The 24628-nt window shown below is 41.2% G+C and overlaps 1 protein-coding gene across 2 annotated transcripts in view; it reads right to left on the reverse strand.

Moving 5' to 3' along the window:
- SLC25A13 (solute carrier family 25 member 13) overlaps positions 1–24628 on the reverse strand; it is a 123419-nt gene that overhangs the window by 24932 nt on the left and 73859 nt on the right. For both annotated transcript variants that reach the window (XM_066628372.1, XM_066628371.1), the window contains 4 exons: positions 22657–22741; positions 21545–21703; positions 12548–12600; positions 9755–9835 (listed from right to left, as the gene is read on the reverse strand). In XM_066628372.1, the coding sequence (XP_066484469.1) occupies positions 9755–9835; positions 12548–12600; positions 21545–21703; positions 22657–22741 (378 nt within the window). The remainder of the gene's footprint in view (positions 1–9754; positions 9836–12547; positions 12601–21544; positions 21704–22656; positions 22742–24628) is intronic.

Below are 24628 nucleotides of genomic sequence, written 5' to 3' on the forward strand. Positions count from 1 at the left end.
GCTTTACTGGGAATAGCTTATGTTTGCAATTAGATTTATACCATCAAATTAGGATTAAAGTTAGGCATCCAAGGTCCTTGGGAAGGACTTGATTTATCCAGACATTGATCAAACAAACCAGTTTGATAACACCCGTCTAACTGTACAAAAACTCAATAATAATAATCTCCATACCAGTCATAATTTTATAGATTCTGATCAATTCTCCATAAACTAAAAAGTGTGCCACACATTTTCTCAAAAGCTCCAACACCCTTGATAATTCTGGTTGCTCCTTTGCGCACTTTTTCCAGCTCGTATCATTTTTATGGCAAGTGGCCAGAACTGTACACACCATACAAATGCCATTGCGCTGTAGTTTTCAATAAGGGTATTGCCACATTGATCAATGTTAGAAAGCGTCACCAAGTTATTGAATCAAACCAGTAGCTAGGCAACAATCTCTCTAGACCAGTGTTATTTATTATTAGCCAGAAATTGAAGAGATCAGTGGATTATAGGATGAACATCCAGTGAACAAGTTCTCAAAAACTGTATACGTTGTAAAACAAGTAACTACTTCTTGATCCGGAGTAGGTGTAGCTTTGCCTTCCACTATTCCTATTAGTATGATCATGTATGACCCTTCTGAAGACCCTTCTGTTTAGACAAGCCTTCTGAGTTCCCAGCCTTTTTAACATCTCTTAACATTTTTTAACATCTGCTCACAGGCCTGATCCTTTTCTAATTTGCTGCCCTATGCTCTTACCTGATTAGTTTTTATCTGGCTACTGTTTTTATCTGCTTTTAAATTATGTTTTTAACTTGTTTTAACCTTGTTTGTAAGCCGCCTTGAGTCCCTTCGGGGAGAAAGGCGGGGTAAAAATAAAGTATAATAATAATAATATTGTCAAAGAGCTCTGCAATTTGTTTTTCAAAGGGGTTAACAGACAATTCTGTGACATGTACTTGATGGGAAAAAAGAGGAGTCCCTCACATGTTATCTTCTGTACTTGACTAGCTTTTTTTTTTGCATTGCTGCCGCAAAGAACTATTGCAAGTAGAAAACCAACATGCCAGCATTTATTGCATTTCCCTGATTTAAAAAAAGTTACAGTATAGTTCTTAAAAATGTTGAGGAAAGCTCTCTCTTTCTTTTAAAACAAAACCTAGTTTTCAGCAGTTATACACACACATATAACTGGACAACCTTTTGATATAACACACTTTTCTTAAAAGATGCCAAGGAAAACCGTTTTCAGAAAAGTCCTTTAAATAAACAAACCTATTCAAAAGTAAAACAGGGAATCAGAATAACTAACTACATTCAATTGTTTTGCAAACATTACAGAATATTAATATTTCCATTAACATTGCACAGATTTAGGTTTCGGAGAAAAGTGTGATGCAAAATTTTAAGATTTCCTCATGCTAATCTTCTAATGGCATGTCTAAGTAGAAAAAATATGGTTTATTTACAAGCTCTGACCAGTTCTAAGCTATAAAAACAGAAGACTTGATATTTTTCACTTTATTAGCTATAGCAGTTCTTCAGAAGCCTAGCCAAGAAATCAAAGTGGAGCCTATTTGATTGATGTTATAAAAGCAATTAAGTCACAGGTTTGTCAAATATGTTAACATTTGCCTTTGCCTTTAGTACGTGTCTATTTTGACTGCAAGTAGTAAGAGTAGTAACATTTAATGATTTACGGACTTTACATGTCCTAAGGTCTGGTAGCTGAATTAAAACTATGGCAGGATCCTCTGACTTTTATTTTATCCATTTTCTAGGGACGTGGGTAATGAAATAGCATTGTACTGTAATAACTTTTAAAAAATACTGTGAATGCTATTTCTTGATGGTATCCCCCTTTTCTCAGTTCAGCTGATGGGTTAACCAAAAATTATTTTAACCACAACAGTGAACGTTAACACACAAAATACAATACCAAGAGGCCACAAATCCTAAAACTGTTCAGCTGGTTGACAACTGACCACTTGAACTTCCACTGAAATCCTTCCTAAGTTTCGGGCTTAAACAGTGAATTTAACCAGCCAAAATCCAATAAATGTATTGCAGCTGGAAAGTAAGAACTTAATCTTATCACTATCATCAACTCCCCTGACATGAGATAACTCTCCAAGCAATTCCTTCTTCGACAAAATATAAATAGGACCATGCAGTAGATAGTGATAAACTGCATCGGGTTCAGTCATACCACGGATACACAGGGAATGCTATCACAATGTCTACTTATTTCTGCTTTTTAGAAATTATGTGAACATAACAAAAAACTGTAGGGCCATGAATGCCCTATAAACAAATGCCACTTTCAAGTCAGACAAATAGTATTTAGCTCCATGAAATCTTTCAATAAAAGGATCAAAAGCATAAAGAGATAAGGACCTCGTACACTGAGCAAGGCAATATGAGGCTACTACACCCATTTTCATTTTTTTAAAGCAGGAAGGAGAGATAAATGAGTTTCTCATGTAAGAGAAAGAAAAAAGAGTATTATGGCAAGAGGTACAACTAAGAATAACCAACCAACCTGTAACAACACTCGGTACGTAAAGATTACTTTGATCCAAATATTTTCCCTAACACGAAACAAATGCTACAAAATAAAACTTAAATTTGAATTTTTTAAAAAAATTCTAAGATGGAGGAATATGCAATATTTTATTCTGCAAAACAGTACCTCCCCCACACTTTTTTGTTAATCAAAAATTTGCCTGAATTTTTAATTCATTTTTAATTAATTTAATTCATTGTGGGGAATGAATTAAAAAAAGTTAATCCAGAGATATAACTAATACTAATCCAATAAGAGATGCCAGGGAATATCCACTGTTATGCCTCCATAATAAAAGGATACCAAGGCTTTGCTCCATTCCAGCTGCACGACTTACTCAGTGAAAACAAAATTTTAAGTTTTGAGGAATTAGAAATTACCATTCAAACACAGATCCAGTTCTCTAAGCCAATATGACAGGCGGAGTATCAGCATATCTGTACATACTACATTACAGAGCATAACCAAAGATCCCTCCACCAAAGATGTTAAAATCCATTTTTCCAAACAGATAAAACTTCTTCTTTCATGTGTTCCCTTCTTCTAAGTACTACTTTTTCCTGGCACAGAGCACATATTTTTTATTTTATCCATAACACATACTTTTGCCAAATAAAATAACTCATCAGATCAAGGTTTCTGCTCACTGCAAAATGTTCAGTTTTCTTTAGTCAAATTAACAAAGGCATTTACTCACAGATCCCTGCGAGTTAAAGGCATAAGGAATGCGGAAGAGAGTGCAAATTGACAGAGTTGTGACCTGTCATTCTTTCAAAAGTATAAAGCTCACGCCACACCACTAAGATCAACACTGTTAACTTGAAAACAAAAAGTACATTGCTTTGATCATCACTGTAATAATATTTATTTATATAGATCCACCAACATATATGGTTCTTTACATAGGATAACAAAAGACAGGTCTCTGCCCCAAGAGGTATACAATCTAGAAACCAAAACACAGAAGACAACAGAGAAAGGAAAGGGAATGGTGGCTGGGGCAAATTGGGTAGCATAAGTGATTCTTACAGGTTCATATGTAGGAAGTGCAGACTAAGGAAATGCAGACTAAGGCGAGGGGCCAATGTCTTATTTTCTTTTCTGCCAAGCACAGCTTCTACAAAAGATACTCTACATCTATCCCCATAGAATCTTGCCTAGCCTTTTGAGTTGCAGGTTAGACTTGGTAACATCAATCCATGATGATCTTGGGGGGGTGGGGTGGGGGGTGGGAAACACATTTGCAAATGCATAGATGCCAGCATAATGTTTGCTACACAGAAGGCCAAGAGATGTGCCATGCTACAAGATTTAGAGTAGATAACAGCTTGCATAGAGAAGCTAAGAAAGGAATGTATCATTAGTTAAATTGGTTTATAAAGCATTTCGCTTTGCAGAGCTTCTTCCAGAACATTATGCCACCAGTTTTTAAGAAAGCTTTGTGTTTGTGCAATATTGCTCAACTCCTGAAATCACTAACTGCTTATTTTTAGCCCTTCTGCTTTATTTATTCCTCCAGCTCCCAACAAAAACTTCAGCGACAAGCTATTTGTGTTCCTCCAGCACCACTTGCTACTGTTATTTGCATCCTTTTTGCACATACTTTTAGACTGAACACAAATTGTTTGGCATTATTAAATATTGCTGTTTTCTTTATAACTTACTATTAAACCAAGCAGAATGCTTCTCTTCAAGCTTTCTAGCACAAGCATCTTTTAAAAAAAAATCTTATCATGAAAGGAAATTCTTTCCATTGCAGACAGGTTCAAAAGAAAGAATCACTTACACATAATAAATGGAAGTTGGAGACAAAGTCTGCGGAAGGGGTGGGGGCACACCACCTATCACACTGTGATCCAAGTAAAAGGAAGTGATGCACACACACGGTAAGATTAAAATGTAAGCCCGTAAGCAGGGTGGCACCTTATTGTGCATGATACCTACAGACAGGGGCAGTACCAGGGGGAAGCACACGTGTCCTCTCCTTTTCCCCTTTTGCTTCCTATAGAAAAGAAGGGGAAGAAACATTTGCTCCAATTGTGCAGAGGAAGATGCTAATCCCCTCACTTCCTCTCCACAAACACAGGAAAAACCAGATGCTCCAGAGTAGTGATTTTCAATTTTTTTCATCTCATGGCACACTGACAAGGCGCTAAACTGGCCAATGCACACCATCGGTTTTTGAACAATTGACAAGGCCCACCATGCTGCTGGTGGGGGGGTTCACATCCCCCAACTGCCCTATTAGTAAATGACCCTCCCCCAGACCCCCGTGGCACACCTGTGGACCATTTACAGCACACCAATGTGCCATGGCATACTGGTTGAAAACAGCTGTTCTAGAGATCTGATCTACATGTGGAGCAGAATGCGCAAATAGCATTGCAGGCCTGAAATGCCATTTTAAAAAACTCAAAGGTGTACATCAGAACTAACCAGAAGAAAACTAGCACAGCTGGGAGAAAGAGGACTGAGCTAGCTGTGTCTGTTGAGCTAGCTTTTTTTCTTGCAGAGAAGTTTTGTTACATAGGGAAGTATTCTAAATATCCCTCCCCCACCTCCATCCGCAAGTTGTACAGTCCATTCCAAAACCTCGGGATTCTGCCATCTCATTCTCACTGCATTCCATGTGCAACCAGCCTCCAACTCCTGCCAAGGGGGGGGGGGAACTGGAGATTTGGCTAAGAGAGAGTCAGAGCCACCTCTCCAGAAGGCATGCTTTTACAGTAGTGATCTAATGATGGGGACAGCCACCATTAATTTAAAAAAATTAAATTTTTTAATTTATCAAATTATGATATGTTTTTGCCTTCACTTTTTCCTGCAGGTCCCTACCAGGGTGGTTACTCCCCTTGCCCTGCCCTTCCCCACCCCAGAAACCTACACCACCGCTCAGCAGTGTGACTTACTGTTGGGTGCTCCTGTGGTGTCCTCAATCCTGCCAGAGTTGGGGCCAGAGCCAGCACTCCCTACTTGAGGGTGCCATAAATGTGCTTCATGGCACATTTACGACATCCTGTGTTGGTGCTGGAGCTCAGACCCGGAGCTAGGCCCAGACAGAATTGGACCCTTAGTCCTTCCCACCAACAACAGATAAAAAGTGTTATTTTGTTGGGTTGAAAGGATGCATTGCTTGCAACACTGGTACAGGATGAAGGTGGACAAGTTTAGGTGCTGCTTCATTCTTCCAAGAGATGGCAACCCCAGCCGTCAACACTTCACTATTCACTGGTAGGTAAAACTGAGCATGGAGTATAGGATCAACGGACACTGCTGAGAACCCTCTTTTTACCTCTCCTCACACTTTTGAGGCCCTTTTATAAGAAGGGAAGGAACCAATGCATCTTACCAATCTACAAAATCTGAATTATGAGCTCTGTGGAAAGCCCAGAACCTCAGTGCGTTCTGGGTGTATGCCTTCAAACAATTATTTCTTGCAAGAGGCACAGTATCACAACAGCAGTGTCGTCCAGTCTCTATCTACTTGCAGTAGTGAAAAATAAGGCACTTTTCAGGACCTAACCTGCACAAGCAAATATGTAAAGAATGGAGAAAAGCAATGTTTTGTTCACAGATCACATGTGGTGTCCACATCATCTATAGACAGGCTACAAAGCTGGGTGCATTGCAATTATGTTGGAAGCTTGGAGGGACTTTGTATAAATGGCAGATCACGCTATCTGAGCACTCTCAGTGCAAAGAGCATGCCATCAAGCACTTTGCAAGTTAGCATACTAAATATGCCTCAACAATGCACAACATTTTTTTTCTTAATGACCTTATACTCAAATTCCTTAGAGATGAGAAACTCTGTAGGACTAGGAGGTTCAACCAAGTAATTTACACATCAATCCTCCTTTATCTACTTCCTATATCAAAAATAACCTTCCAAGATTTTTCTTTTTCATTGAAGGCCAGTCTACCATTTTCCTCCTTATTGGGTTTTTTTTTAAATGAGATGATGGAATTGCTGTTAGTTGAATTAAGTACCATGGGGTCATGAAACAAAAACCTCTATTTTTCCCAGTGTAGAAAACAGTTTACAAAATTGAAGGCAGCTTATTCAGCAAAACAAGCAGCTTTGTGGTCACAAGTGCAAAAGTCAACCATGTGTACTAATTCTCTGTAATCGTCCTGCAAGGTGAGCTCCCCAGTGATTCAAGAGTCAATGAATGTCAAATCCATCGCAAAGAGCAAAGCACAACTGTTCATGTGATATCAAGCCCACTGGAATTCCAGGAAGACAATATACCTGTTGAGTCACTTGAAACACTTGTTCCTTTTCAAGACTGCATTCCCCCCCCCCCCCCCAAAAAATAACCCTTAAGCTGGAATCCATTTACTAAAAGGGGAAAAAAATTCTTCAAACACCATGATGGTGGAAGCTATGGGCAAACAAAATCTCCATTAAATCAAACTATTTGTCTCCTAAGAGAGATAAAACAAGCAAATTAAAAACAGAAAGCTGCTATCATATTTCGCAGAGAATAAAGCTATGAACATATATTTTCTCTTTGCCTGTAAAGGTTACATTTCAACAAGCTACAAGATTAGCCAAAACTCTATTCTCATCTTAGGGACTTCTGTATAGAAAAGGACCGGGGGGGAGGGGGAGCCAAAAAAGGGTTCTGTATATGATACTGCTGTTTCCTTGTAGCATAAGTACTCTGAAAATCTGGCCATGATGAGACCTTGTTGCAAACACAAGTAAATGCCAAAACTATGGGATGGAACTACACTGTACATAGGATTCTTTTGGGAGGATTTTTTTTTCTTTTGTGCCATCAGCCACTGAGAATGCAATTTAAAGTGGAAGATGAGCATGGGGAGAATGTTGCTTCTTAACCCTTCTCCCCGTAGTGCTTTTCTGCTGAAAATCATACCCTCCCCCGCTGCTTTTTTACTACTACTGGGGAAAAGAAGATAGATATTTCTTCTACCTTTTCCCAGAAGGGGTAATAGCAACTGTGAGATAAATATAAATGTATGGTGTATAAATGGAGCCAGGAGAAAGAATAAAGAAGCTTACCCCTTCTGATTTGTAGTCTTGATGACTGCATCAGCTAAACAAATTTTTAAAGTTTTTTTTCAAAGAGTGTGCAGCTCCCGAGTAGGGCTTCTGAAAGCAAGAACATCCACTGAGCTAGAGACCATGTCCACGTAACAGTTGGGGCAATGAATGTGTTAAGGGTGTGTTTAGGACAATCAAAGAGGGATCCATTGTCCAGTCTAGGAGTCATAGCCGTTTCAATCTATGCTGCCATCTTCAGAACTCAGGAAAACAAGACCACCCATGGGAGACAACATGTCTCATCTTATCTACCTGGCACGACTCTCTATGCCCTTTAGTTAAACACTCTAGTTCAAAGAAAGCCCTGGGCTCTTTGCCACCAGCCATCCACTGCCAAGAAATTATGCAGAATCACATAAGTAATTTTAGAGTCTAAATGCCAACTGAGAAATCCAGCACACGCAGCGCTTTTCAAAATATGGCTAAGAAATCATCCCCTTTCAGAACATACGTTGATTCACACGACGCTACTAAAAAAAGAATAACTGCAGAATGACTCAAAAAAGGTGATTCGTAAAGAGTTAGTAGTTTAGAAATAATAAAGCGTCACATATAAAAACTGCATAGCAAAACTGACAAAACGTAGAAAGGATTCATTTTTCTACTATGGTAGTTTGGCGATCTGCCGCACCAAGCTCTTCAGTTTATTTCAATTTGTGTGACTGTGTGTTGTTTTTGTAGATAAAAAGATCCATATTCTCTCTTTTTTTCCTTCTATTTTAATTCTATCCTGAATGCCCCTTCAGTTAGTGAACTGCCAGGTGACAGGTCACTGATCAAACAGAACAGGTAGTCATCCTCCTCATCTCAAGAGAACTATAGAACACTAAAATGTCTCACCTGCATAGCAGAATAACTGTACTCCCTAGGTTGATCCCCCCCCCCAAGAACTATAGTACATGAATCTCTTCATCTCCCAATATTATGGTACTGTCTGCTATGATCAGGTTCGGACTTCCATGTTCTTTTCGGCAACGATATAAATTGCTTTAAAGAGTGACCTCACCCTTCTTATGACAGCAGAGATTTGCCAGTCGACTTGGAACTACACCAGCTCAGTCCTGCCCTGCTGATCAAAGCCAGTTTAAATGAACAGCACTCTCTGTTTTTAAAATGGCACTCATCTTTGAACAAGAGTTCATTTCACGTAAAAAGAATTTATAATTGCTTGAACCAAATCGATACACCCCAATGTAACGCTGGTCATTATATGAATCGCTGTTGCAAAACTAAACAGCAGAAATATTGTTGTTTAGAGAATGACACACAGGTTGTTCATTAAGATACTACTCCATGCAAACCAAACAGGCTTCATGGAGAGGGCTTTCTGTACAGTCCACGTTCTGGAACACAAGACACACCCTGGGTATCATCACAAAGCCTAACAATGCCATGGCAACGAGAAAGCAGGATTCAACGTTTTTATTTTTCGCAGATTTTGTTCCCCCTCCCCCCAAGGAAAAAGTGCAGAAAGCAGCGTTATGCGTTTTTATTCCAAGGGTGCAGTTTTATAAATTATAATTATAAACTATAAATTATAATACCTTTAAAAGTGTTCTAGGTGGGTGATATAGGTGGTATAGTGTCAGCAGATGCAGCCACCATCATTACATATGCAATTAGGTGTTAGAGAACTGTTTTGTTTTTTGCAGTTTTTTGGGGTTCTGTTTTATTCTTTTTTACAAAAATGAGAAGTGCAAAAAGCAGTGTGGTGTTTTGTTTTGTTTTTGTAACAACAAAATAAAGTAAATCACACCTCTAGCTATTTGAAAAGCCAGTTACAAAGCATACATAGGAAAATTAGTAGGTGGAATAAGACATTAAGGAGAAAAGAAGGATAGTGACAAAGCAGAAAAGATTCAATGTGTTCCAATTCTGTGCGTTTGTTACAAACTTTGACAAGTCGACAAACACACCCTTTGTAACTAAGGTCATCTGCTTCAGCCAGCCTTTAAAACACATTACAAAAATAAAAATCACTAAACTGCTCCTTTTACGCAAAACACCCCCCCTCCCCAACAGGCTCTTTTCCCTCTATGATTCACCTGAAACCCTAATTTTTGTAGTTATATTCAAAACTAAGCACTGTAATACTTCACAGGTAACAAAAGACACTAGATACACTTACGCAGCCACCAGCAAGAATTTCTGCTAAGAAAGGAACAGAACCATCTCTGGTCATAAATTTGTCTCTCACAAAATCATTTACCTGGAAAGAAAGAAAAGACAATTTACTTAAAGAAAGCTAGAAATCATGCCTCTCCCCCTTAAAAAAATATAGATTTCCTTAAATATGAATTCTGTGTCCCATCAGCATATCATAAATACAATAATATTTCTATAATATTATAGAAATATTATAATATTATTCTATAAAAACTGTAATATTTCACTTGCATTTAAACAGATTTACAGGACAATCCTATACGTGTCTAGTCAGAAATAAGCCCACCAAGTTCACCAGAACTTACTCCCCAAGTAAGTGGGTATAGAAGCGGTCTCCAAAGTGCAGCCTGCTGCATTACAAAAAACCCATCTGGGTGCAGTGCTTTCTGTTACGCACTGCAGCTGCCTTTCTTTGTGCCCAATCATCCAACATCTTTGGATGAGTAGCCACTGACCCTGGGAAATCAGGGTAAAGAAGCATCTGGGGTGAGAGGCATTGGAAGCAGCTGCCCTGAGTTAGGCTCTGGGATGAGCGGGGACAAAAAGGCGGCTCCAGCAAGGAACAGAAAGTGCTGTGCCCAGACAACTTTTTTGTTATGCCAGATCCAGCCTGCAGGCCAGGGTTTGGAGGCCCCTGGTGTGTAGGATCGCAGCCTTTTAACATTACAGAAGGCCATTTTGGACAATACCGTCCAAACAGCCTTTCCAATTCCTCAATGTGGGGCGTGTGGCCGAATGTCGAGTCACATTCCCCCAGACAACAGCTCATCAACATATACAACTGGACCTCAGCATCCACATGGGTTCTGTTCTCAGAACCCTTGCAGATGCCAAAACCCACAAATAATTAAATCCGTCATCAGTTCAACCTGCACAAACTACAAACATGACTGAAGCTGTACACCAGTCATGCCTGGAGGGTGTTTTGAGGCATGGGGAGGTCGCATGCTGCTTCCTCATGTCTCAGAATGCCTGCCAGAGGCTTCTAAGTTTGAAAAAACTGGAAGTGAGCCTTAAACACCTCCCACATGCATTCTGAGATGAAGGGAGGCTGGGTGTGACTTCCCCACGCTTAAGAACATCCTTCAGACGCAACAGGAGTACCGCTCCAGTTGCGTCTGGATGGTACAGGTTGGGCCTCAACATGGGTCAGGGGACCTGTGTTGAGTCAATCTGCAGATATCTGACCTGTAATCAAATGGGGGGGGGGGCAGACAGTCTGAATCACTGCTCACAAGTGATTTTAATACTACTTTAAGGTATAAATAGTGCAATAAGGGATATATTGGGCAGTTGTCTCCCCATCACAGAGGATACAAAGGCAAGCTGGGGAGGGGGCAGTTCATGCCCCTCTGAGCGTGCAAACAGTATCCTGCAAACCAGCACCACACATTGAGATATTAACAGGTATATGTATTCGTGGAAAACAATCTCACGATTAAGTTATGTGGACAAATTATTGAATGCCTCCAAAAGAGTCCCAATGTCTACGAGCCTGATCTTGGAAATTATTGTTTTAACTGAACTTATTTTCAAGTAAGCATGCAAAGGATTTTAGCTTAAAATTAAAACTACTATCATTATTTGTGAATGCGTGTATTGATTTAGATAGCACCAAATACTTTTCAGCAGCAAGCACTATGAAAAACAAGTAAAGTAGTGAACATGAAAACACGTCAACAGGCCTCAGTTTCTATAAGATTTCCACTGCATTTCATATGAAGTTACTAGGAAATTGACTGGGAAGAAGGAGGTTGAAATAAAAGTTTGCCCTGTTTTGAAACTATTAATGAGAGCCATTGTGGTATAGTACTTAGAAAGAGATTAGAAAACAAAAGACTACCCAAGTCTGAGGGCCCAATCCTAAAGTGATTGAGCCCTAGTGTAGGCGCTGTAGCTCTGAGCCCTAGTGTAGGCGCTGGGTGCCATAAACATTGCATAAAGCACATTTATGGCACCCAGAGAGTCAGGAGTCAGCAGGAAGAGTACACACCACAACTGGGGTAAGTGCAACTGCCAGGTGGTGGAGCAATCTATGTGGGATGGGGGAGAGCAGGTTGAAGGTGGGAGAGGAACCAGTGAAGCTCTGCTCCACTGTATCCTAAATTCAGTGTCGGGCCGGAAGGTCCAACATGGAGTCTCTCAAGTTTGCTCTGGCTATTTCTGAGAAGTCCTATTGAGAAGCCCTTGACTTGAGAAGCCCTATTGCAGGGTTGGGACTTTCTAAGTGCTCCCAAGGAGACTCCTGTTGCTTCTCGGTGCCCACTGCTTCAGTAGACGCCAGGAAGCTCAGGATTGGGCTGTGAATCTCTACTTAACCATTAAGCTCACTGGGCAGTCTTAGGTCAGTTATTCTTGGCCTAAACTATCTCGCAGGGCTGTTGTTAAGATTATAAGAGGTAACCTGTTCTGAGCTCCTTGCAGGAAGAGAGGGATCTTAGCATGGAACAACAACAAACGAATACCGAACTATGCAGCATGAGGCTTTCAGATGACAGGTTTTCAAATGAGGCTACCAGATGACAGGTTTTAGTCAGACTTTCTGCAAAACTAGGCCGAAACCACCTGTGTGCAACCTACAGTGCTCAGGGGGGAGATGTGAACACATGCTTATCCTGCAAACACCACTTTATGCAGGCAACCGATCAACTATATACTTATGCAGGCTGTAAATACACAATCCTCCTACAGCTTTTCTTGAAATTCAAAGATTTAAATGATAGATGAATGCAGAAGCTGTCACGCATGAACTTACAGTAAGTTTTATGGCCTTCTCTGGTGCTACTCCCAATAATTGTGGCAAAAGACCTGCAAATACACAGAGAGTACAAAACTGATCATATCCAATGTAATATTAACTTAGCAATCACTTATGTGCATAGTTCACCATCTAAAAAGGGGGCAATTTCTAGGGCAATTTTCCGCTATTATGCTTAACAAGAGTATCTAGACACTTTATTTAGAGAGAGGGGGAAAAAAAACAATGCATCAAACCAAACACCACCTTATCTACATTATATATAGTTGGCACTTGGGGTAAATGATTAGGGTGGAATTCTAAACAGCACTGCCCTGTGCAAATTTTACTTGTGCGCATGTAAAAACATCATATTTGTGTCCTTTGTCACGCCCTCAGAAGCCTGGGGCCTTAAGTGTTTTGCTCTGTTAAGTTGTTTTCTGGCTATTTTTTCAAAGGTTATTTACCTAAAATATTGAGATGTTTAAGACTAGTCCATTCTACAATAAATACACATCCTTTTCAAAAATCAGAGAATTTTGCTTGCAGAATGAGGTGGTGAGAAGTAGCTAGCTTTATAAGAGTAGCCAAAAGACTGGCCAACAAACTACAAAGAAGGGATGGCCAAACTTGCTTAATGTAAGAGCCACATACAGTAAGGTGTTTGAGAGATGCAAGAGAAGTTATTTGAAACTTCAAAGGAAGCAACAAAATCTACAGCTGTAAGTACACAGTAAAAAAAAAACAACAGGTAAGGTTAGATCAAATTAGTTCGTGAGCAGAGCCATAGGTCAGTAGTAGAGCACATGCATGTTTCGATATAGAAGGTCCCAATTTAACCTCTAGCATCCCCAGTCTACTGGATTAGGTAACAGGGCTAGGAAAGTAGCCCAAGACCTCTTGGCATGTGAGAACATGCCAAATGTCCCCCTCCCCCCCCCCAGTGATTTTTAGTCTGATCCTTCCACTCTCCAATGCTCTAGCTTAGGAGTGCCCAAACCCTGGCCCGGGGGCCACTTGTGGCCCTCGGGGAGCCCCCAGTCTCCAATGAGCCTCTGGCCCTCCAGAGACTTGCTGGAGCCCATGCTGGCCCAATGCAACTGTTCTCAGTGTGAGGACAACTGTTCAACCTCTCACCTGAGCTGTGGGACAAGGGCTCCCTTCACTACTTGGTGTTTCACATCTGTGATGCAGCAGTGGTAGTGGTGGTGGTAGTGAAGGAAAGTCTGGCCTTGCTTTGTGCAAGGCCTTTTATAGGCCTTTGTGCAAGACCTTCATTCATTCATATAAGTTCCATCTTTAATATATTCATTTATGTAAATTTATTCAAATTTTAAATGTAAATTAAATTATTTTCCCCTGCCCCCAACACAGTGTCAAAGAGATGATGTGGCCCTCCTGCCAAAATGTTTGGACACCCCTGCCTAGCTCACCACTCTCCTCTCATCCACATTTCCTTTTCTTCTTGGTCCCCTCTCTTTCTTTTCCAGTCCAGGGAGCGGAAGGAGGAATAATGGAGGAAGGTAGGTGGAAAGATGCCCCCAACAAGCTGTTGCTTCGGGTGGCCTCATGGGATGGGCCAGCCTGCCAAAACCAGATAGGTCTCTGCCCAAGACTCTTGAGAAACTGCCAATCTAGAGCAGAGGAATAAGTGGAAAGCAAACAGGATTTAGCAGTGGGTGTTCAGTCTCAGGGCAATTTGCAGTAGATCACCATAGGTTTGACTCTCATTGGCAACAAAAAACCTTATGAAGCAAACAAAGTTTAGGGGGAAATCAGGAGGGGATTTTGTATTTAAAATGTTCCTAAGTTTGGTTCTGGCACTGAAAACAAATTCAAAGCTAAGCACATGCTAAGGCACAGTGTTCCCTAAATTCTAAGTGTATGTCTAGCCCAAGACCACTATTCTGTCCCACCTCCAGTTGGGAAACATCAATGTTCTAGTTAAAAAAAAAATTAAAATGCCACAAGCCTGCAGTAGACAATGCTGGTTTAGATGGATCAATGGCCTTACTCTGTATAAGACTATTTTATACATTCTGCACATATCTTAAAGAGGTTGTTTCTCCAGACTAAGCACCTTGCTCTCAGAATTTAAATTTGGAAGTGAATGTTATTTACCCTAGTGGTAAACAAAATGTATGATCTTTCTTCTTTTGAATTTTCTGGCCTGCAGGCAATAATAGGTTTCATTTTAGATGCAGGATCGCTGCTAAGGATTGTTCTGCAACTTCTTTTTTCAAAAGGATTATAAGTGACAAGCTACATAAAATGAAGCACGCAAAAAAAAGGGAGGAGAAAGATTAATTTCACAAGTAAGCATTGTAGGATAATTTACCATTTGCTTAAGCAACTGAATATATTCGAGGAAGTCAACATAACCAAAATTTGCAGTCATACTAATTTTCACATTTGAGTAAAAATAGCTTACAATTTTTGCACAAATTTTAAGAAGCGTCTCTTTTAAGGCATTCCAAAGAAGCAACATTATAGTTATTCTACCACTTTGTTTCTTTTCCACCAGCATTTAAGATTTCTGCTTATGCTTGGTTTGGGGGGAACCAATTTTGTTTCAACTACTGTTGCTTGCTATTTGAGAAGCCTTTAAAATCATCATCTTTTTTTTTTTGCAGAACTAGTCCAGAGATAGAAGAAATCTATGCAAAAAAACAACAACCTGAATCTACCTTCCCTTTTCTTTCCTGTATTCATCCTCTCTATTCAGTGGTTGAAGAAGTCCAGGTAGCTCTAGTTCCCTAGTAGGGTCCCAAACACTGCAACCCTACTGATTTTAATCGGATTTGAATATGTCCCATTTTCTCTGAACTGTGCCTACTATGTGTATTTAGGCCTATAATTATTACTCCTACTTATTTCGCTAGAATTTTGAGGAGAGCTTGAAACTTGGCCAAATCCAACCATCTCAATCCATTAGAAAGATGGAGTGGTAGGTAATTAAAAGAATGCTAAAAATTACACTATCCACAGAATCAACAGTTATTTCCATGGAAAATCAATTCAACACTTCTACAATTTGTATTAAAGTTACCGTAATCACTGCTTCTCCTAGAAACAAGGCATATGACCACAAGATACTGGCAAGGGTGTTAAGTGGAGGAAAGATGTGATCCTCCTTTTCCAACAACCACTACTACGTACTTGCATAGTATTTTCACAAACTGCTCAAAGACCTTCACAATAAATAGGTTAAAATAGATTGCTACTGTTGGAGCCAAACAAAAACAATGCCACCATTCCCAAACTGTGTTGCGATACCTTGAGGTGTCATAAAGCATTTCCCAGGGAGCCACTGGTCACCAGCTGGCTGGCAGCGAGGATGTTGCAAAAGCCTTCTGAAGCACAGGGAGGTTGCATGCAGCCTCCCATGTTTTAGAAGGCCTAACAGAGCCTTCTGAAAGGCACTTCCAGTCCCTAAACCAGAAGTGCCTTTTAGAAGGCTGTAGCATGTGACCTCCCCACACTACTTCCCCTTTTAGAAGGTTAACATGTGACCTCCCCACACTACAGAAGGCCTGCCACAGCCTTCAAAAAGGCTGCAGCAGCATCCCTGAATCAGAATGACTGGCAATGAGGTATTTGCCAGTCGCTTCTGGGAGCTGTGTGCTGCATTTGCAGCATATGAAGGCGTTACAGGATGCCAAAGATTGGGAACTACTGCCCTAATGTGAGCAGAAGGCATGTCCACTCACAGAAGAAGAATTTAAGATTTCCATTAACTCTTCTAATTCCCAGACTCAGCTTTTGCAGGGCGAGGAAAGCCCCATATTCCATGAATGGAATTCTGCTTTGTTGATTCCAAGCCATTATCTTCAAGCCTACCAAACTTAAGTCTACCTACAAACCTATGATAGAGACGTTAATAGATTTTAACTGGAGAGGTTTTGCCTCATACCAGTTATCCATTCTGCAACACCACTTTTCTTGTAGACTTGAGAGACAGAAGACACAACCCACCAAGAATTTCCACATAAAACTGAAATGAAGGGGAATCCCAAATAAATGGATGTTGTGCAAACTGACTTTCTATCTACTATAGGTATAACAGGCAGACATTTCTCCAAAACCACAGTAAATCTGTTGCATTTACAACTACAAGTGTTGTAATAAAGTTCTTAGGATATGCACTTAATTTCAAACCGCAGGAAACATCCTATACCAGACATACAAATATGAAGGGAAGAAGTAATTACTTGAGGTAAATGTTCAAAACGGTGGGGGTTAAAATAAAATGTAAAAGATAAGATATGCTTTTCACAGGATAGAACCCACACTGCCATTTCCCTAGCCTGCCAATTCAGTTGAGGTGTGGTTTCTATGATACACTATAGGGCAGGGATTCTTAAATTTTTTTTGGTCACAAAACCCTTTGAGAATCTGATGAAAGCTGTGGACCTCCTCCCCTAAAAAACTACACCTAAACACAAACATTTTTTACATCCACTTCATGGAACCCCTGAAGCCATACCATGGCACCCCTAGGCGTGAAGAACCCTTGCTGTAAGAACTTCACAGAAAGACTTCTCCTTCTCCCTGGACTCAAAAACAAAGAGAAGGGAGGAGAAGACAAATTGTTAACAAGAGGTGAGCTAGAGTTTCAGAGACACTAGAACAGATGGGCACTAGGCTCAGGTGACTCAACTCGGAAATGCACTTAAGTCAGTACCATCGAAGATTTGCACTTACTGTCACTACTGCACTAAAGTCATCACTGACTTACACTCAACTCATGGGCAGGAATTCGAAAATTGACTATGGACTCAAAGTTATTTCGATTCCCTATCGCGCACGCGTGTGTGTGTTCTCTTGTTTTTTTTTTCTTTGCCATTTCCAGGTCAAACCAGAAGACCTTGTGGGCAATCAGAAAGCAAGCATCCAGAAGAGGATGGCAGCAGAAAAGGTGGAAGGAGGGTAGGTTGCAGGAGGAGGGGGTACACAATGAGGGTTGGAGGAAGGTTTACAGGTTTTTTTTCTTTACTGAAAGAGGCTGAGAGGTGTGAGAAGGCAGGGCAGCCAGGACACAGGGCAAGGGGGCTCTTTGCTTTATAGGAAGGAACTGCTTAATTTTTTTTCTGGACAAAGGACGGGAGGTGACCAAAGGATTGGGAAGGGCATTCTTAGTGATAGGAATGAGCAGCTTCAGTTTTTTTTCCTCTGTACAAGCCAGGGTGGGGCAAAAGGAGATGAGCAAACCATGGGGGAGGTGGTCCTTTGAAGTACAGGAGAAACACCTTTAACTGTTTTTACGCACTTTGCATTTGCTGACAGGAGTGCAGATGGGATAGAACATCGGGGGTATTAAATGACAGCTCCCAACCACACACCACTATCACCACCTACCTGTTTTCTGTGAAATCTGACTCAAGGACTCATGACTCAAAACAACTGATTTGTGACTTGAAAGACTTGGAATTTTGCAAAAATCAAGCCGTGACAGCTGCGCGTTATGACTTATGAGTCAAATCAAGGGGTCAGCACCTCACGACCTGAGCTTGGTGACTTGAGCACATCCCTGGACAATAGCCCACCACTTTCCACTATAATTCTCTTCTGCCTCATTCCCCTCTTCCTTATTTAACTTGGGTAGCAAGAGAACAAACAGTAGCTGGAGTGCCACTGAAGTGAAAGAGTGCATTTGGAGCACCACCTCCAACATTGGGGAGATCTTGGGCCAGCTATGAACGTATAGGTCAATGACAAGATCTGGAAAAAGAAAACTTTACTGCTTGAAATTTCACCAGCAACACACCAGCTAAATAAGTTCAGAATGTTAAGTAAAAGTGTAAACAGAGGAGGGATCATTAGGGTGTTTGCTGTACAAAAACAAAATCCTAAACCATTATAAAAGGTAATGGCATTTCAAGTTCTTGAATTTTTTTTCTTCTTTAAGAAAAGAGCAACTGATTTATTATTGTGGCTATCATCTATGTTCAGAAATTACTGGCTGGCTGCACTGCATCAATTTCTCACATAGCGTCAATCAGATATGGATGAATTGGTCTCTCTCCTACCTAGACTGTGAAAGTCTGCAAGTTTTTTTAAAAAAAAGGTTTTGAGGCTTGGTCTCTGGGGAGAAAAGAATAGGGTATTTAACCCAGTGCCTCAGGCATGGAAAGCTTTTTGCAGAAAAAGCTGCAATACTATCTTAAAGAAATACAATAATGGGTGCATTAAAAAAATAAGTTGCCAACCATTGCTTCTATTGTGTTCACTAAGGATGCCACATGACTGTTTCCCCACAGTCTGCAAACATCAAGACGACTGGAGTTTTGCCTTTAAAGTTTAAGCAATCCACAAGATGGTGTCATTTATCCTTATCAAAGATTGTAGGTTTAGCACACTGGTATGTCCACTGTTCTGGATTGAAACTAAAAACACTAAGGTTCTAATCCTGCCTGACGAAAGGGCAATTAAACTCTCCTGATGTTAATAAAATTTAAGTAGCTTAGCTGTGCACAGGATTACCTCACTACTGCACTTCAGGTGCACATCAAGCCGATTTAAACAAATCCTTCTGCAACAGTCTGGTATTCCTGATCATCATTTTGAAAGTACAGAACATTCAACAGCAGGATAGTAAAAAACAAAACCTGGAAAATAATTTTTGCAAAAGGTCTGATAGGGAAATCTCTAAAAATGTTGTTTTGCTGATACCTAACACTTTCCAGGGTCTCTTCCTTCTTCTGCCATCAGCTTCTGTAAATTGGCTGGTGGGGAGAACACTGGGAGTAGAAGCACTCTCTGCTCCAAGTCTCTGCCAGCCACTTTCAAGAAGCAGTGGTGGAGCTGGATGAGGTGGTATGTCCTCCCCATCCTCCACCTCCAAGCTCTTGGAGTACATGAGAAGAGGAAACGGCCACTGGCGAACTGGAAAAGGTGATGAGTAGGTATGGGCACCCTTGCCAGCTTGCTGCTTAAGGCAAAGATTTTCACTGCTTATGCCAGCCCTGCCGTAAAATAAGCAATTGAGCAGAAAATATAATAGAACAACAATTAGCATCCTGAAAGTATCAATTTGCTGCTCTGAAGAGTCAGAAAACTTAAGTGAGAATTTGCATTCAATAAGGTATCTTGTAAAGCTAATCAATGGGATCTTTTTTCCTAAAGCTTTCTTTGCTAGAGATCTATAACAAACAGAAATAATCTGTCAACACTTTAGTAAACAAGCTAGTAGCATATTCAACTACATGTCTAAACTACATAATGAAAAGTAGGAATTTCTTACCTGAGAATTCCAGTTCTGGGAAAGGAAGGATGGCATTCCTACTGCTGGGGATGCCCTCCTCCTGGAAGGTAGGATCGGAACCTCAATGAACGGATACTCCTCCCACGTTGGGGAGGGGCGTCCCTTCCTGTCCCCAGTTCTGGTCCTACCTTCCAGGAACAAGGACGGACCTCTGTCAAGCTCTAGCACAACATCAAGCCTTTTTTCCTTTTTTCTTTTCTTTCCGTGGAGTGGGGGGGGGTAAGTTTCCCCCTGCCTTCCGCCCAGGCTCTGAGCAGCAGCCAGAGCCCACCTGCTGGCGGGAAACAGCGCTGCCTCCCCCCACTGCAAGCGTGCGGGAGCGGCAGGTTGAGGTAGCATGGGAGGCTTCCAGCCCCATCTATCACGCAAAGCCAGCAGCGGACCCATGCCCGCAGTAGCGACCCCCGGCAGGGCAGCCAGTGGGTGCACCGGGCCACGTGTTGGGCGCCATCTTGGGTCCTCCCCTTGTGTATGTGAATATTCGAGGGTAGCAGTTGCTTCTAGAGAGTTGATGTTAAAATCCAATTGCTCTGAGAAGGCATTATAACAGGGTAGGGTGCAGGCAGAAAACAACTGGATTTGGACTCTGGATTTCATGGGATGTCCCCATACACATTAGAGGATATTCAATGGCCATGATTTAGATTCCAAGTATTATTTCCAGTGTAAACAGGGATAGGGGTGGGTGTGTGTGTGTGTGTGTGTGTGTGTGTGTGTGTGTGTGTGTGTGTCCATATATTCTTCTTCCTGCCTATCTCTAACCATCAGAAGCTGCAACCCACAGATCAAGCACTTCAAGGTACTTCCTCAAATAACCCAATGTAGTTCAACACAATTTTAGTGACAACAATTCTCAGGGTGGAGGATATGGATTCCAAGTAGGTTATATACACATTTGCCATTATTTTGCACCATTGATTGTGTTTTTTTTGGGGGGGGGGGGGGGTCCTCAAAGCTGGAAAACACTGCGTGCTGCAAACAGCCTCCCTGCTGCAACGGAAACTTACTGTTCCACCGAGGAGGATTCCATTGTTGCTGCCAATTACCCCACCCCATTTATGCGGGGAAGGCATTAGCAAGGACGCCAGATCCAGCCTGCAGACTGGAATCTGGAGGGCACTGACCTAGACTATACAATCCGAACTGAGAGAATATCAGATATTTCCAAACAGGAATACTGACATCTAGGCTGGCAGCAAATCTCTCGTTATTCAATGATAAAAGCAATGGTTCTCAAACTTTTTAGTACCGGGACCCACTTTTAAAAATGGCTTACTATCAGAACCCACTTAGCTTTATGAGACTTTAGAAAAGGTGATCTAGAAAGAAATATTTTTATTTATTTATTTGCAAAAAACCTTGATCAATTTCTCATATGGAAGCAGACCTAATGAACAGCCCCAAGGCTTCAGGGGCTTATTTATATGAACCAGTCTTCACCTGCTCCCACTACCTGACACTGATGGACTTGGGGGGGGGGGCACATACCAGAAAAATGATGCTCAAATATTTGTCTCCCTATATTTGCACAAGCTTGCGAACTTCAGGAGCTCAGCTCCCTGCAGGGCAGTTAGCAGCTATCTGATTTGTTAATAGCCTCAGGGCTTGAGACAATTAGTTATCTAATCTTTCCATCACCCATGTTTTCATTGGAGGCTCTGCTGGACCCACCAGTAATTGGGTCCTGATCCACCAAGTGGGTCCTAACCCAGAGCTTGAGAAATGCTGCATTAACGTATCTGGATACTGACCTCTATAAAGACCAAAGAATCCTTCGTAGCGCAGTACTTTCTTAAAACAATCAAAGCTGTTCTTGTACATCAGCTCCCCCACAAATGACCCAGTAGAGCGCTGGTTCTGCATCCGGGTCTTCACAAGGTCGATTGGATATACTGCAGTGGCTCCAACAGCTGGATGTGAGTGCAAGGAGAAAAAAAGTTTTACGTAGCCATTTTCATAGCACCAAGTTCATTCTAAGCTTGTATACCCATGGACCACTATCCACCAAGATTCTGCAGAAGAACTTGTAGGCACCTAGTGAGTGTTTCCAACATTTGTCCCCTTTAATCAATAGTTCCAATGAATTCACAATAGAGTGCTACAGCTGTTTTTGAAATTCTTCCTGAATTTCAAGAGGGGTTTTCATGTAGCACATAGGGTTGCCACAGAAGTTTTACATTCACTTGGGAGTTAATTATATCTAGATTATGGTGATAAGCTCCATGGCATTTCATGACACTAATTCACAGCACTGTTTGTATGGTACTAAAGAAATACTTAAACCAGACGGTCTGATCCAATGCAGAGTTAGACACACCACATCCATTGAAATGGATTGGTTTAATCAGGCCTAATTCTGCATAGGCACAGTCTGCTAAATCATTGAAGTACAAGAAAAGAAAACATGTGGGTGTATAATGTATACACATCAATTAATGATACTGTTTTATAAGCCACTTTGAGTGCCCATGTTGTTGAAAAGCAGGGTATAATTTGAATACATATGTATCATTTCCCCACATGCTATTGGTCCATTGCAAGGTTATAGTTTTAGAACAGCTAAATACCATGTTCTTTATTTTACATCATGTTCGTGAAACTCTACCATCCTTCTGTCTGAGGAAGGGTATTGCTATGCAAAGTGGATGGAGCTGGGATCAAATTATTGTAATCTCCAATTACATTAATTCTCCAAGTACATTTTATAGCATCCCTAAATCATAAGCAATAGCACAAAATAGGGGAAGACCAGGCAATTTTTGATTCTCAGGCCATAACTTGTAAGAATTTTCTTATAATCAAAGACTAGTGAATGTAAAAGACAGTAGAGGAAAATGCTTGGGTACAAGTTCGATTCACTAACCTCCAGCAACTGAACCAAGGGCAAACCTGTATGCAGATTCTGCTACTTGGATGAGGATAGGACGAGACACACCAGTTGGAGCTTGCTGCAAGAGTAGAGTTTAAGAAGGTTTAGCATCAAGAAAATGTCAGGAGACTACCATTCACCAGGACTAGAACAGTATGCAATAACTGGATACGAATCAAACCTTAAAATACAGGCATGCCCCATATCCATGGAGGGTTCCGTTCCAGAACACCCACCATTACCTGAAACCGTGGATATGGCCAAACACCTGCCCCCCAACCGTCCTGAGCCAAGGGGAACTCTGCTCCTGTCATCTCCAGAGGGTCCTCTGAGCCCAGCAGATGCCACATCCACAGCCTCTTCTGGGCTCAGACTGAGCTTAGAAGTTGAAAGACTGCAACTTTCAGTTTCATGGAGAAGGGGAAGTCCTCTGGGGCTTCCCCAGGCTTCCTAATGTCTTATAAGGCATTAAAACATCACTTCCAGTTTCTCCACTAAAATGGATGTTGTGCTATTTCAACTGCCAAGCTCAGTCTGAGCCCGGTAGAGGATGCGGGTAGATGTCCGCAGCTTCTACTGGGCTCAGAGGACACTGAAGGTGAGGTTGAGCAGATCTCCCCTTGCCTCTGTAGGGGGCGCACATGGGGGGCCCACAGACTCGATCCATTGATACCTGTATCCGTAGATAAGGGATCCGCAGATACGGGGGGCCCCTGTACAGCAAAGAGATTTAGAATCAATGCATGATATTTACATCTTGCCTCTACACTAGAGAGGTGTAAGTGATGCATCCAGGTGATCTCCAAATGACCAGACTTGCTTTTGAGAAACCACTAAGAATTTTCTGATCTGTGGCCTGCCCTCTTAGGAAATTCAATTTGCAAGTACCATGGACAGGGCTTCTTGGTGGTGGCACCTCAGCAGCAGAAATCTCTCCCAGGAGAGACCTCACAGGCTCTTTCCCTCCTCATTCTGAAGTGGGTTTTGAAACATGTTTAATTTTGATAGGCATGCACAATTCTTGTTTGTTTAGCCTAGTTTTAGTGTTGCTGCTGATTGTATTTTTCAGTTAGGCTTTCGTTGTTTCATACATTGATTTTGTACAACATTTTGATATTGTAAAACACTCTGGTTACCATAGCAGAAAACCAGAGTAAGAGTAAATTAAAACAAATTGAATAAATTGGTTATCCTACTTTCACATACCATCAAGACATAGAAGGATACAGTTTGGTTTTCCAAGTAATAAGCAATTTTTAAAAATGATACCGCTAGGTTTAATCCACCATCAGAGTTACTTAACCCCTACCTACCAGGAACAAAAACATTAATGTTTGTTCAAGGTTGCAATCCTATACATGTAATTACTTGGGAGTAAGTCTCATTGAACTTAATGCAGTTTATGAGTTAATATACACAGGACTGCACTGTAAGTGTGTTTGTTTTCATTTTTGTCTTGCCTAAAAGCAGGCCCTCAGTGACACATCAGATATGGGTTTTGAATCCTCCCACAATGATGAAGCCATTTCAAGGCAGTGCATGGAATCTGCTGGGAGGATAAATGCTTCACTAGACAACAAGCTCACCCCCCCCCCATGTTTAAAACACAAATGGAAGTAATGGCACATTTCAATTGTGCATTTATTTGCCAAAAGACACCCCACCCCATCGTATATGCTACCTGGCTTATACTCCAAGTTAAGTTTTGAGACTGATCTATACACTCCAAGCCCCAGTTGGAGATGATTACAGAACATTTATAAAGAGCTGCTTCGTGCAGATCCCTTAATACTGCTTGCCATGCTGATTGTCTCCACTGATGAAGAGTTTCAATGCCCGTGTCAAGAAAGTGCTGCTGCATGGAGAAGATACCATATTCACAATGCCTGCTTCAGCCTGGGGCCAACACGGAGCCTATAAGGCCCAGATTGGTCCTTCGTTTATGCCTTTCATTTTTCAGTTATCA

Source organism: Tiliqua scincoides, chromosome 5, assembly GCF_035046505.1.
Source record: "Tiliqua scincoides isolate rTilSci1 chromosome 5, rTilSci1.hap2, whole genome shotgun sequence".
Taxonomy (NCBI): Eukaryota; Metazoa; Chordata; class Lepidosauria; order Squamata; family Scincidae; genus Tiliqua; species Tiliqua scincoides.